The sequence below is a fragment of the Catharus ustulatus genome, chromosome 13, assembly GCF_009819885.2.
Source record: "Catharus ustulatus isolate bCatUst1 chromosome 13, bCatUst1.pri.v2, whole genome shotgun sequence".
NCBI lineage: Eukaryota > Metazoa > Chordata > Aves > Passeriformes > Turdidae > Catharus > Catharus ustulatus.
In genome coordinates, this window is record NC_046233.1 from 19700742 (window position 1) to 19716160 (window position 15419).

Below are 15419 nucleotides of genomic sequence, written 5' to 3' on the forward strand. Positions count from 1 at the left end.
TGGAAAGAGAAATAACAATTATTCAGTGGAAAATATAGAATTTTCCAGAGTGTGTGCCCAAACAACTGCAGGTGGCAAGGAGGGTAAGCAGAGCAAAAGCTCTTTGAGTCCTCAGCCAGGTCTGTGGGGAAGGTGAACTGGACCTGGTAGGGTTGTTTTAGGAAGGGTCTTTTCAGACACAGCTGAAGGACAAAGCAAATGTGCTGTGGCAGGGCTGGATCTGAGATGTAATAAACATTAGCCAAAGTGAGCGCACTGTAAAAACCACTCAGGACTTGGATGGTCTCTCTCAGTGGTGGTTCTACACAAGAAATCTGGTGGGACATTATATAATGTGCCTGGAAAAGCAAACTCCTGATCTGCTGTCAAGACACTCCTGTGCTTTCTGGGAGGCGGTCTTGCAAGCAGTTTAATTAACACTTAGAGAGCCTGTATCTGCAGGGACACGTTGTTCTTGCTAAAACTTTGAGAAGTGGAAGGGAGAAATTCTGGGAGGAAGATGCTGTTACCTCCAGGCAGAGCTGGCCCTGCTCCCTCTTCTACCTGCTTGGCTACCCCAGGGGGGACTGGAGCAGAGTGGGAAGTCTGGGGATTTCACATGGCCTCAGCAGCACAATGTGAGGTTTTATTAGTGCTGACAGGATGTGTGTGTGCCTTTGGACAGTGTCTGCTGGGTGGCAGGTTCTGCTGTGAATGAGAGAGTTCAGACATGAAGGTGAATGTGCTGGGGAGGTAACACCTGAACTCACAGGTTCTGACGGGTAAGATTTCTTAGGGATATCCCATCAGGGATTTAGGGGATTCTTGCTAAACTCTCCTGGGAGTTTTATCTTTTTAATACTGACTCAGTTAAATTAGCATGCAGTTAAACAAAGATCCTGATCTAGAAGGAAAAACACATATTCTGGAATCTTCCTGATTGCTCACTTCTTTGTTTTCCTCCTTTGCCCTCAATTTTGGTTTAGAGGGTAATGAGCTTGAAGGTTCAGCTCCAAGGAGATCTCTAGGCTTTTAGAAAGCCAGTCAAAGGGGATCTAAAAGCTTTCTGCAACCACCAGGCTGTTCCCAGGGCACACACATGTACAATTCTGTCCTGCTGTAAAGGATTTTCTATTTCATAGAGGGGATGAACATGTTCTCAGTTTGGAAAAGACTACAAGCCCCAGTTCTCAGCCCCAGGACTGCTTTCTCACCATACCAAGTCTTGAAGCTTTTGGAGAAGCTTCAGAACATCCATGAGCTTCTCTTCTACCAGGGACAGCCGAACCCTCTCTGTCTCCAACATCTGCAGCTCCATCTTCAGCATTTCTGTCTCCTCCACTTTCTGCTGCAGCTCCTCGAGCAAGGGGCCTTTCACCTGCACAAAACACAGCAAATTGAAGGCACTGGAGCTTTTCCTTTCTTGCCCAAGCACTGTAAAGCTGAGTTTCCCCTGTTTTGTGGTAAATGGGGCTCACTCCAGAAGATTCTCTTGAAGGGAAGTGCATTTTTCAATGTGCTACATGAAGTGAGGTATCAGGAGTACTAAGAAATCAGTGCTTTGCTCTTGTGCACAATGGGTGTTCATTCATCACTGGGTGCAGGCAGGTCATTCAGGAATTTTAAATATTAAATTTATTGTATATTTTATATACCAGCATTGCGATGTCAGCTTTCTCCCCTTTTGTATTCCTGTTGTCCTCTAAAAAGCAAAACTGATTTATGTGCCCTCACCACAATCATCTCTGTCTCCTGCAGGTCCTACATAGCAATCATCTGTACATTCAGAGAGACAAGAAGATGTGTCTGTCCCTGGTGCAGGGGGAACCAGGTGAGAAACACCAAGAGGAACAACCTCTCCACTGTTTCTCCTTGATTTCCTCCAGATATTGGGGTGAACTTCTCATTTGATGCTGTATGGCAGTTCATAAACAAATTGCCTTTTTAATTAAGCTAGCAGCTTGCATGAAAGCTTGTATAGAAAATATTTTCTATATTTTTTTTGTACACTACACTCAGCAGCACAACACTTTCTTTTTAGACTTCACTCATGTTCTCCCCATCTACCATCCCCAGGTCACCACCCTGTCTTCAGGAGGAGCTATTTTTAAGTGTTTGGCTGTTGGAAGGTAGAACTTTCTGGACATGACAAATCTTAGAACTCTCTCATCCTCTGGTTTTACAAGCCTCAGACTGAAGCAATTATTATTCAGTATTTGAGAGTGCTGCCCTTCACTTGTCTGCTGAGTCTCTTGTTTGTTAGCCTTGTTGTTATTTGTCTGATTTTCCACACTGAGCAGGTCCAAACAGAAGAATATGCAGCAATGTATAAGGAACTTTTGTCAACTTCAGAGAAAGTGTTGGTGGTTTATTTATTAAGCTAATGTATTTATAAGAAGATGCTCAAGAGAGCATTTCTCAGTCTTCCTATTTGCCTTCTGTTGATTACAAGGAGAGTCACCTTTCTGACAGGAATTTTTTATTACTTGTCTGTTTTGTAGCAGTAAATTCCTCCCCTATAACTCCTGGCTAATATAAAAGGGTTTAAGAATAAATTTCCTAACAAGCTCAAAATGATTCATCCTCCTGCTATTTAATTCACATCACAGTGAGTTGGCATTATGTCTTCTTCACCTCCCTGCTTGCCTCTAAATCAAGGGCAAGATTCCATTTCTCTTCTGGAATTTTGTATTAATCTGTTCACAATGGTGCTTTTCCAGACAAGCTGCACAGAACTAATATCCAGCAGACATGAAAAAGAGGACAGTGCGATCCTGCAGAAGATGATGAGCACCTCAGAATGGGGAAAAAAGGAGAAGAAAACTGGCGCTAACTGCAGGTAATTTTTTCCTGTGGACTGATGCTAAGCAGTAGAGAAGGAACTTTTGTGTTTCTCTAAAGAATACTGCAAGGATAAATTGCCATTGAATACTGCAATTTGTGTAAGGCAGAAATAAGATTTTATTCTGGTTTTAATTTTTTTTCCCTGACAAGGAAATTCTTTCATTTAGTCACGAGAGGAAATCTATGAGACAATGTAAAACACAAAGGATGACAACATGTAAAGAAGCTGAATATTTTACCCTTACTTTAAATATTTCACTGATTCACACCATCCTTCCAGAACTACTGAAAGCTTTTTGTTTTGTTTAAAGAGGGGATATAAAATACTGAACAAGCACAGGAGAAAGCAGACCATGGCAATGCACTATTTTTGTTTCACAGAAAAATTGCTGGCTCTTCAATCTGTGCACATCAGGGGCTGGAGTCTGCAGAATTTAAATAGTGAGATCACACAGGACTGCTAACCTGAGAACTAATTTTATTCATATTTTCTTACATTATTGATATATTATATTGATATATTATATTTATTATATAAATATATCCATCTAAGCCCAAGAAAAAGACACAGTAAATGGGATAATTTACTCCAAAACAGGGAGTCTCAGCCAGCCTGAGGGATTGATTGAATTTATTCTGCTCCTAGAGGTGTTGGATGCCTTAGGATTTGGGAGTGTTTCATCCACAGCTGGAGAACCTCAGTAAATCAAGGACAGTATTTGAAGTTTGAAAACTCCAAAGGCAGTTTTGGGTAGGAACCAGAGTAGAAATGCAGGTGTTGGAAGAAAGCAGGAGATGTCTGAGCTGACACTACAGCACAGTGAGAAACATCAGCAACAGAGAGCAGAATGGCCAGAACAAAATAAAATACATTTAGATGCAGCTCCCCAAAGACGCATAAACAACTCTTTCACACTCTGCTTGGCACCTGTTACCTCTTCCATGTTTGTTTCTGATTTTGTCTCTTGGAGGCCCTTGAGTTCTGGCTGCTCTGCGACGGGGGAAATTCTCTCCAAGGACTCCCCAGGGTCCTTCCCGTTGGTGCTGCTGGTCTCCAGGTAGGATAGCAGCTTCCCCCGCGTCCTTTCATCACATCTACACATGTCATTTAGAGCAAAGGGTTAGTGAGACCTCACAGTAGAGGTCTGTGTTTGCAGAAACCAGTTTTGCTGTGGAATTCTTGGCAGCACAGGTCACAAATGAGTGTCTTTGCTGACACTAATCAGGGCTGGGTGGGAACGTCCAGCAGGCTGCTCCCCACGTGCCATGAAGGATGGGCAAAAGGCTTCTGACAGCAGCCACAGGTGGTGAAATTATCTTGCCAAGGGCTCCAAAGGCATCAGTTAATGAATTAAACTTACCCAGAGCCACAGCATGGGAGCTTGGCCAGGACCTCCTTGCCGTGGTCCGGCCAGGGAGTGCGGTCACCCGGGCACTGCTCGTCCTCCTTGTCTGAGGCAGCCTGGCCCTCCACGGAGTGGGACAGCTGCTCCTCTGCTGGGACACAGCCATGCCTTCAGTCTTAGCTTTCATATTTTCCACACTCTGTACTGCCTTAGTGTGTAACTCTGAACTTCATACAAAGTGTCAGCAACTTCTCCTCACAGCTCAGTCAGACAAAAATCCTTTTCTAGTCCCAGAACTAAGGACACTGCAGCTTCAGGCCCAAAAAGTGCAAACAACAGTGAATTAAGGAGAGAATCTGGGAGGATGGGACTGCAGAACCTGGAGCTGGAAGTGGACAATTAACCCCAATCTGGGAATGGACCAAAACTTAGAAAAGTGTGAAAACTTGTGATCTTGGGTCCATCTTGGGTGTAGCCACAGCCAGGCTCTTGCACTGCCCAAGGTGCATCCCTTGAAGGGCTTTTAATAAATCCCTACTTTAATCCTTTAACTCTGTCCAGCCTCTGTTCCAGGGAGCCTCTCCAGGCATCACAGCAGCACCCCAATAAGCCCAGTTAAACCCTGAGTCTGAGCCAGAAAGAAGTGAGAGCTCAAACCCCCAGAGAAAAACCAGGGAGGGTCCCCCAGCATCCCTGGGAAGCGGCTGAGGCAGCCGCAGCCAAGATCCTTATTTTAAGAGTCTTGAACATTTCAGACTCTCTTGTGGGTAACTTGGAGCTGTTACACCTCAACTCTCTTCTTTCCTGGAGTTACTCTAAGGTAAGGATAAGGATCAGTTGTTGTGGAGGGCAATTACTGTTCAAGTACACAATATTTTTATTTGTTCATCTCTCTGAGTTAGTTTTCCTGCTTAACTAATCCTATTTTACTTGATGGAACATTTTCCCCTGTTTTAGAATCTATAACCCCATGATTTATTTATATTTATTATTTATAAAATGAAAACATTTTGCTAAAAAGCTGTTTGTTCTTGAAATATGGGTAGTGTAATTTTATGTGGAAACTCTGAGCTGGCAAAGTGTGTGATTTGATAAAAACATTTGTTAAAGCAGGTTTACTTTCTAAGTCTAACCAGATGAAAAACATGCTACAATGTTAATTGTATTTACAGTAACTTCACGACCACAAGGTGCACCGGACTATAAGGCGCACCCCCGGGAGTTGGCAACATTTCGCAACTTTGTAGATCATATAAGGCGCACTGGACTATAAAGCGCACCTTTTTTTTGCAGCGAGGATCCGCCTCTGGCACCCCCCACGCGGCTGCTGGCCAAGGCCCCGCCTCCACCCTGTTGCCGTGACCCCGCAGGTCCCCGGGCCCGCCTGCATCTGGCAGCCGCAGTGCCACGGGGCCACTCCCCCTCACAGCCCGGTGCAGCCGCCGGGCAACTCCCCACTCACAGCCAGGCACAGCGCTGCTGCTGCTCCCCATCACAGCCTGGCACAGCCCCACGGGTCCACTCCCCACTCACAGCCTGGCACAGCCCCGCAGGTCCACTCCCCGCTCACAGCCCGGCACAGCCCTGCGGGTCCACTGCCCGCTCACAGCCTGGCACAGCCCTGCGGGTCCACTCCCCGCTCACAGCCTGGCACAGCCCCGCAGGTCCATTCCATGCTCACAGCCAGGCACAGCCCCGCAGGTCCACTCCCCGCTCACAGCCCGGCACAGCCCTGCGGGTCAACTCCCCGCTCACAGCCTGGCACAGCCCCGCAGGTCCATTCCACGCTCACAGCCAGGCACAGCCCCGCAGGTCCACTCCCCGCTCACAGCCTGGCACAGCCCCGCTGCCACTACCCCTCACAGCCTGGCACTGCTGCGGGACCACTCCCCCTCACGGCTCGCACTTCTGTGTTGGAAAATTTCGCAACTTTGTCCATTATATAAGGTGCACAGGACTATAAGGTGCACTTCCGGGTTTGGGGGAAATTTTAGTCAAAAGGGTGCGCCTTATAGTCGTGAAATTAATGTACATGTCAGTATTTTCAACATTCCCAAGCAGCTGCTTGCCAACTCCATTCAATACACACCTAAAATCCAATTTTTTGTCACAACAAACAGCTCTCCAGTTTGCAGTAAAGGTGCCTTGTAACTCAGAGTTGTTGTCAGAGAAGTGCTTTTGAGTTGAGGTTCAGGGTGAGTTGAGGTTTGAGGTGGCTGGGGTTGGGGTGGCTGGGGTTTGGGGTGGCTGGGGTTTGGGGTGGCTGGGGTTCAGGGTGAGTTGAGATTTGGGGTGGCTGGGGTTTGGGGTGGCTGGCGTTCAGGGTGAGTTGAGGTTTGGGGTAGCTGGGGTTTGGGGTGGCTGGGGTTTGGGGTGGCTGGCGTTCAGCGTGAGTTGAGGTTTGGGGTGGCTGGGATTTGGGGTAGCTGGGGTTCAGGGTGAGTTGGGGTTCAGGGTGGCTGGGGTTCAGGGTGAGTTGAGGTTTGGGGTGGCTGGGATTTGGGGTGGGTACCGTGGCCGGCGATGCCAGCAAGGGAGCGCTGATCCCGCGGTGCCATGGCCACGCTGTGGGTGCCCCTGGGCTCGGCTGCTCCCTCCTGCTGCTTGGGGCTGCTCTGCTGGGCAAGCTGGGACCTCTCCACTGCTGACCTGCAAAAGAGGCCAGAGCCAGGCTGACACACAGGAAATTTGGAAAACCAGGATATGCCCAGCATGGCTTTTGAGGGATGTGGCTGCTGGGACCTACTGGAGAACAGGGCCATCAACCTGAACACCAAGCCTGAGGTGACTTCCCTGACAACCAAAGGAAGGTGGATTTCAGCTGTCCTTTGATAAGAAGAACTGAACAGTACCCGTAACTCAGAGGTCAGGTCAAAAACCACTAGAAAACATTTATGGAGTAGTCTGCTGTGGCCACAGGTACTGCATCAGCCTCTTGGGCTCAGAAATGCCAGGGAGTTTGATCCATGTCTTGTGAGTGCTGGCATGAAGCAGAGTCAGAGCCTGAGCAGTCACAAAGAATGATCCAGAAATAGTGGCACACCTGGAAACCAGGGATTTGCAGGTGAGAAGCATTTCAGAATGGGTGTCAGCATTGCTTATAGCTCCTTTGGAACTGTCTTTGTCTGAGGTCAATGAGAGGGTATCACGTTTATGTTTTAAAGGAATGGCTTTCAAGGGATGGGACACAGATCAGATAATGTAACTGAGGAATAGGAGTCCTCAAAGGTGCCAATTTCCCTCCATATTCTTCCATAGATTAGTTTTGGTCTAGCGAATATTGAGTATTTCCTTTATTATACACATTAAATAGCACAAAATGAGAGCTAAACTTAGCAGATGGGTCCTGCTGACACAAGTTGTATAATGTGAGTTTTCTGTACAAATCTTGTGCTTCCTTCCTTTAAATTCAGCTGCAGCTGGGAGGGGACTTTGGCTGCAGGGACAGAGCAGCTGAGGCCATGCTGGACACCAGAATTGCAGAGCCTTTGTTTACCTCAGCTGCTCCTGAGGAGCCACACCAATGATAGCTCCCTTTTTGCCTGTGAAACTGTAAGGAATAATCAAGATCATTAATTTAACAACAAAAGTCAATTTTTGAAAACATCTGTAGGGGAGAAACTGAGCTAAACCTTGCTGAGAAGCCAGCACTTTACTTCCTTGAGTAGGGCTGACTGCATTAAAAACTAATGCCTTACTTCACTGGCAATTTATGGCATTATTCAGCTTAGCAACAACTGGATTTCCTGTAAAGCCAAGGGAAATAGCAATCCCCAGAAAAAAGTCAAAAGTTATGGAAGAAATAATTCTGGAGTAAGTGCACAAATAAAATGCACTGAAAATCAGAGTTCTGGACAGCTCCTGGGGGATATTCTTTTACAGGGATCCTGCATTTTGCTTTCCTGCAATGTGCTGATTTTCTGGTGCTCTACAGGAATCCTTTACAATCTCTTGAGTAGTTGGTGTCTGAGGAGATTGTTCTCAGTTTTGAGCTGCAGTGTAATTTAGATTGCTCGGGTTTCAGATTCTAGAGTTAGTTCACATTACACAGATGCTAACGTTTCAGTGAATAGTATTGCAGTGGTTAAGATTTTAACCTATAAAACATGGAGAATTTTCAAGTATCACAAAAATCTTTTCCAGCAGGTGTGGGTGCAAGGAAGAGCTGGAAGCAGGGATCTTCAGTGTTTCTCAAACACAGGTTTAATTCTTTCCTCATTGCTATTCATACAGCATTAAATGGGTCTCCATAAATGAGAAGAAGAGTGAATAAACAGCACATTTGTTTGGGGCAAAGATCAGAGGGGGAAGTGCTGGAGGTGCCTGGGAAGGTTTGCGTGGGGTGAGCTGGCAAGGCTTCCATGGAGACAGGGAAATAGCCCCCATTCATCCCAGAGCCTTTGTCCCCAGCATAATGGACAGCAGCACTGAAGAGGGGAGAGTCTGCAAAGTACTGGACCTCAAAGTAATGTCCATGACTAATTGGCTTTTAATTGGCTCTGCCTTACAGTTATGGAAACACCGAGCTGCAGGAAAACCCACCTGCTTCTGGTGCTGAGCATATAGTGGGCTTAAATAATTCCTGACTGATCAGAAAATAACTCTGAGCAATTATTAACTTGTCATTCACAGGCCTTTAACTCATCTCTTTTTGAGACTTCCTTGGAGCAGATCAAACAGCTGTGTGTGTACATTGCCCTGAGTGTAGTTATACTCAGAGCTATATTTCATTTTCAAAGTGTAGGAATTGTGGATTTTAACCAAAATGAGGTGTGATTTTTATTTTTGTACTATTTTACCCAAACTGTCAGAGTTCAGGGAACTCAGAATGGTTTCAGATTTGGCTTATTCCCTGTGGGAATTAGAGGCTTTGGGTGTGCACACTTTTGAATTATTTATGACTTTTCAATTACTGTTGAGGTTATATTTTCACACTGGAGCTGAGTGTCTGTGTTGGTTTTCTGAATACATCAGTCCCTGTTTGGTGCTGTGAGCTCCTCTCCAACAGAAATCCTATGAATGAACTTTCTATTATCAATCCAGATGCTTAATCTCAGCTTATAAATAGCCTGATCTGTCAGGCTTTAAAGATAAATGTTTAAAAGCATGAATTTTTAGTGGCTGTGATAAAGATCACTAAATATCCTGGCTTTATATGGGCAGTTATAAAAGTACAGTTATAACTTCAACTATAATGGTTACAGTTCTGGGAGGTTTCCTGTTACTGGCTGATGATTTTCATTTTCTTGCCAACATTACTAGCCTCTGGAAAAAAAAATTAAGTGATGGCCACGTGTTTTCTTGCAAACCTTTCCATCTCCCTGCACGTTGGATACAAGCAGACAAATCCTGGACTGGTGCTGACCCACACAGCAGGGCTGTGCCTTGCTGTCCTTCACGTGGGTGACTCTGAGCACTCTGGAGACAGCACAAAGCGTTGTGCACACATTGTGAAATTAAATTGCATTGTTTGAGATCTGCTTTCAGCCCAGTCCATAAGGAATAGCAGCAGAGGCATGTGGAAGCAAACACAGCCACATCCCCACAGCCCATGCCAGAATTGCCTGGATACATTCTGTTTGTTCTTCCTGCTTTTTCAAACTCAGATTTTGGAGAATTCTGTCTCTCCTGCTGTCCTGACTTTGGATTTTACAGCAAGATGCTTGAAAGTCCACAATCAAAAACTAGTAACTAAAATACTGTGGTGTTCCCAAGGCTCTTGACATAAATCAGAGCAGGCAGAGAAAGCAGAGCTGTGCTCCTGTGGATCATCTTCTGCCACTGCTCACGTAGCAGCCCTTACCCTCATGTGGTCCTTCACGTAGACCTGTGCTGTTTAATCCCCAGGAATCCTTCCCTTATCTCCTGGCTGCTGCAGTGTATGCCAGCAAAAACCCAGCGTCCAGGGAGCCTTTTAGTGTCTTCAGAAGTATTCTTCCTAGCAGAGTACTCAACAGCTGCGTGAAAGATCCTACGGAATTCCACTCTGAAACCTTAAAAATGTGCCAAAGCTCTTTTTGATGTCTGTAAAACTTCCCTGAGTGTGGTACAGACTGAGCGCTCCTACTCACTGGCATGGAAACTCCTTCAGGATCTGTTTCAGCACCTCACAGATTTAGAGCCCCATGGATGTGGAGTGACAGAAGAGAAAGATGGCTCATTTAACACCAAACATTGTGCTCCAGCAGCTGTGAGCTGTTTCTGTCTAAGCATTTGGTAAAATCCGACAGGTGCAAGGGGAGTGTGAGCATCACTTCTGCATCCAAGCTGGGAATTTGTTAGGAGCTGTGGAAAGGGTTTTTGATGCCTGCAGGTTCTCCAGGAGAGCTGTGCTAGGGTTTTGTCTGAGCAGAGGGCAAAGGAGGCACCGGGAGAGCTGAGCTGAGGGGTCAGAGACAGCAGCTGCCTCTTGAGACACGGGGAATGCAGATGCTCAGATCCTGTATCAGGAAGCACCAACAATTACCTCACCCCTTGTGTTTGCTGCTTTGTAAAAACATCCTCAGAGCTTCATAGAGTGCTGCTCTTCACCAGAGACTCTGGAATTCTGCACTTTCCTTCAGCCTAAGCTCCGTGCCTGCTACCTTGATGCCTTTTTAAAGTTTTAAGTTCCCTGGCAGCAGCCTGTCCTTTGCCTTCTTCAAGTATTGTTCTGGTAGGTGACCGAAAAGAAACTCCTGAATTGATTCACAGAACTCAGAATATTCTGAGTTGAAAGGAACTCCCAAGGCTCAATCTTAAGCCCATAGTTGGATCAAACCCACAATCCTGGCATTCTCAACACCATGCTCTGACCAACTGAGCCAATCCCAGGGTAAATTATTTCCCTTTGCAAATATTTGTAAGTTATTTGTCAGTTCCTAGAGACCAGAAAATGCTGCCTAGTGATTCTGCATTTATTAGGATCCTGCCTGTGCTTTGGCAGCAGTCACAGCAACTTCTATTTTGTCTTCTTTTGGTGATATGGTTGAATAAGAAATGTTATTGGGAAGTCAGGAGTGTAATGTGATCATTTGTAGCTGCTCGCTGGGTGTAAGAACTGATGTCTGCCAGTGCTCAGCACTCAGGCTCCTCTCCCTTCTCCATGGCTGGACCTCTGCTTGTCTCACCAGCACCTCCCATTTCTTTGATGAAAAGTCCAAGTCCAGGTTCATGTTGTATTCATCACCTAATTCACTTGAACTTACCTAAGTTTAAATTCACATAGATTCTTTCCTAGCAGAACACTTAAGCAGGTACATAATTTTAGCTGACTATTGCATCTCATAGACATAAACACAGTTTAATTAGAGTTTAGCTATAATTATGTGGCCATGACAGGCTGCAGTGCAGGGCTACTAAATGAGGTGAAGGAGAGAGATAGTCATAGCTACAGGAAAATTCCTCATGGGGATTCCTGTCTTCCCAGTCAATAATATTTTAACAGAAGGCTTTGGCTCTTTGCTTCTTCCTCTTTTGAAAAAAAAAATTAAAGCCAATGCTTAATTGCAGTTTTCCCCTCATTCTTAGAGCCTCTCCATGCAGGATCCCAGCTGTGTATGAGGGGATGCAGCTTTTGGGGGGGGACAAGCAGCCCCTGCTCTCCCCAGGAGCCCCACAGGGGGCAAAGACCCTTCCTTTGGACACTCTCACAGGTATTTAGAAACAGATATTTCCTCCTGTTTTCAGAGAGCTTCCTCAATAGATTTCCACAGGAAAAGACGGAAACCTGTACGAAAAACAGGAAGCAGTCTTCAGCAGCTTTCTGTGATCTAGCAGGATCACTAGGAGGAAGACTTAAAATAAATGGTGTTGTTTGAAGCAGTAGGTGACACCAGTGGTGTTATCTTATGTAAAAACTGATTAAATTTAACATCATAGAGCTGCAGCAGAATGTAAAACCTCAGGTGTTTATAAAATATATTTAGCTTTTCATTGTAGTTGACAGTAGGTGAACAGCACTGCAACTTGTGGAACCAGGTTTTTACACAATATTTTCTATTTTCAGTTTACTGCCCAGGGCAACCCTTTTGGAAAACTTTTCATGTGTCTCAGTCTTGGATGGGATCCCAAACTTTTTAATGCTCATGCCATTCCTCTTGCCCTCAATATAAGACTTAATATTTTCCCTTGGCTTTTTGACGTTCTGTAATTCAGTTTCAAATCCTAAGATTTATGCATTAGAAGGGAAAACAGGTCAGGATAAAATCTGACAAAAACTGACATGCTGAAATATTTGTTAATTAAAACCTTCTAGAGGTTTTGCACTGATCCTTTCTGATCCATCTTCAAACTCCCACAAAGTTCCAGATGTTATGGAGTTGTTCTAGATTTTACTGTGGGAACTGAAAAGAGAGAGGGAATTTGTAACTCTCCACCTTAAAAGCAAGTACAGTCACACTAGGAAAATGTTCCAGTTCATATCTGGCTGCATTGGGAATCTTTTTAGGCTGTGGAGTGCTAGGCCCATCAAAAATAGAGATATAGCATGTGGAATGACAATTCGGAGAGGAGAAACTCTTAAATTTGTAAATCCTTCAGAGGAAATTTGACCTTACTTTTACTGTCACTTTCTTCACTTCATAAAACCAAACATCAGAAAGAAGAAGATGGATTTGGCCTTCACAGTGTGTTGTTTGCATTTGAGAACTTAGGGATAATATATTCTGTGCTCATTTCTGATACATAAAATGGCAAAAAATGAAAGCAGAGGATGTTTCTGAGTTCCACTGCTAGGCTTTAGTAATTAGACACATTGTGTTTCAAGAGATATATGAAATAAAAGCTCAAAATCCTCACAATGCAAAAGCATCAGAAACAAATCTCTTTTATCTGCTCCACTCAGATGGCAGTGCTGCTGGTTGGATTTTTAAAGGAATACCAGCAACACCCCTGACTTCCACAGAAACATTTCACATTGCACTTTTTGAAGTTTCCATCAGAGCGAGCGCAGAAGGCTTTGGAGATCTGAGAGGGTCCTTTTGAGGTCAGGGGTGCTACAGAGTTCTGGGCTCCTTTCAGCTCAGTCCCTCAAGAAAACCGATGGGTTTGGGCTGCTGCTCGAGATTAAACTGTTGGAAGCACTGGTGTTTCTCAAGAGACTTTCATCTGAGAGACACTTAAAGAAACAGCATCAGGGCTTTGGAGTGAATGTAGATACATCTTGGTTTGGGTTTCTGTAGATACCTTAAACAATAAAATGGGGAAAAAAATCAATCTAGTCCGTGCAAAGTGCAATATTGTTGCAGTGATAAGCCTGAGATTTATCACTTCTTCCTCCAAACCATCATTTATGGTTCTCTAAAATGCTCCTGATTGCTGTGAGTCCAATCAGTGCAATCCCTCACTGCAGCAATGTTTGCTGCCCTGTGATGTGCCATGGGCTTCAGGAGCTGAGGGAGCCCCAACAGTGCCCTGGGAGAACATTTTCACACCTCAGGTGATCAGCTTGGCAAGAACAGCTGAAGGGGGCATTTACCATGCTCTGCCTGCCTTTGGGCTTGGAAATGCCTCCAGCAGGGCAGCAGTGCATTAAACACTGTATATCTGGAGGGTCACTATAGAAAGCTGCTGGCAGTGAACTGAGCCAGCTGCAGGTTTGTGTCCCCCAAGGATTAATGACAGCGTCCCATGAGCACGCACGAGTCTGCTTTGCATTAGCAAAGGCTCAATGAACTGCACTGATCCTGTCCAGAGCTGGGAGAGTCAGGATAAATACTGCTTTTCAGGGCTCTCATCCCTCTGGGAACAGAAAGGCCTTTGCTTTCAGATGTGAGGGCCACTATTAATGCTGGTTTGAGAAGTGACAGGCTCCAGATCTGATGAAGGGCCAAAGCCAGGAAAAAAACCCCAACTGGTGCATAAATTTGATTTTCTAGCAGAAGCATTTGTTTAAAATGCCAGATCATTCCCAGGTCTCCAGTTAAAACTCAAACACATCATTATGGACAGAAATCAAGATATTCCATGTGCAGATGTGTTTCAGATGACTTTGCACCACGTCATGCCCCAGTGCCTCATGCAGTCTCCAGGTATACCAGAGAGTATCTGGTGGTGAGAGTGCTGGCACCTGCTTCAGGAATTGGCATTCAAACACATTCAGCAGGATAATGGGAATTGAGGCCCTCGGGTGTAGGAGAGATAAGATTTAAGTTCTCAATATCCTTTAAAACCTCTGTTTACTTCAGCTCCTAGAAAGTGCATGCAGGATCAAAGGTGACTCCAGAGTGTATCACTGATATTTGGGAGAGGGTTTAACAAAACCTTGCCCTACAGCAGAGCTTCCAGGCCTGCCTTTATTCCCAAGGAGCTCCTTGTATCCAGCCCTTCTGTCAGGCCCAGTCAATGGGATTCTGTGGAGATCTTCCAGTGGCTGTGTTTTCCCACCAAGACTGAGCAAGTGAATACAAGTTGCACCATTTTGACTAAAATTTTGCTCCCACACCGGAAATGCGGCTTATGCTCAGGAGCGGCTAATATGTGAATAATTTTCTGACATGTACAACCCCAGAAGTGCCAGCCAGGGTGCTGAGCCGAGCACCTGCCAGTAAAACCCAGGATTTCGCAATCGTTACAAATTGGTTACTGTGCTGCGTGGCAGGTGGGGCCAGCTCAGAGCCGGCAGCGTGGGGGAGGGAGGGAGGCAGGGGAGTCCCCTACTTCAGGCGGGGGAGAGGCAGGGGGCTCTGTGCTGACATCCCCACAGCTCGGGGAGGAGGCGGGGGCTCCGTGCTGCCATCCCTGCGGCCTGTGGGGTAAGCGGGGGGCTCCAGCCCCCACCTGCCGCGGCAGGAGCAGGCAGGCTCCGCCCCCGCCCTCCGCCACCGTGGTGGGAGCAGGGGGTGCTCCGTCCCTGCCCACTGTGGGAGCGGGGGTGCTCTGTCCCCGCCTGCCACCACAGGGCAGTGCCGGGCCAGGGCGAGTGAGCGAGCCCAGAGGCGGTGGCCAGCCCCGAGCGGCCCCACCGAGTTGGCCCGCTCGCCCCGTCAGCAGCCCCGAGCGGGCCGAGCCTGCACAGCCCGAGCTGAGCCAGTAAACCCCGCCATGTCCCGGTTCTGTTACTATTTGGCAACTTTGTTGCACGTGGGTCCTTGCTGCGAACGACAGAGCGGTTTATGCTCAGGTGCGGCTTATTTATGGACAAAGAACAAAATGTTTGCCAACACTCAGAGATGCGGCTTATACTCAGTGCGGCTTGAATTCGTGAAATTACTGTACTTTTTTCTGGCCATTTGCAATTTGACTGGGACAGTCTGCTCTTATTCTAAATTT

At 46.1% G+C, this 15419-nt stretch overlaps 1 protein-coding gene across 3 annotated transcripts in view; it reads right to left on the minus strand.

Annotated features, from left to right (window-relative positions):
• Window positions 1–15419, minus strand: part of EFCC1 (EF-hand and coiled-coil domain containing 1) — a 36739-nt gene that overhangs the window by 3720 nt on the left and 17600 nt on the right. Inside the window, exons 3-6 of one of the 3 annotated variants that reach the window (XM_033071671.1) lie at window positions 6682–6818; window positions 4185–4317; window positions 3759–3918; window positions 1199–1357 (exon numbers count right to left, since the gene is read on the minus strand). In XM_033071671.1, the coding sequence (XP_032927562.1) occupies window positions 1199–1357; window positions 3759–3918; window positions 4185–4317; window positions 6682–6818 (589 nt within the window). Of the gene's footprint in view, window positions 1–1198; window positions 1358–3758; window positions 3919–4184; window positions 4321–6681; window positions 6819–15419 lie in introns of all 3 variants that reach the window. The other 2 variants (XM_033071670.1, XM_033071672.1) reach the window with 2 other exon arrangements.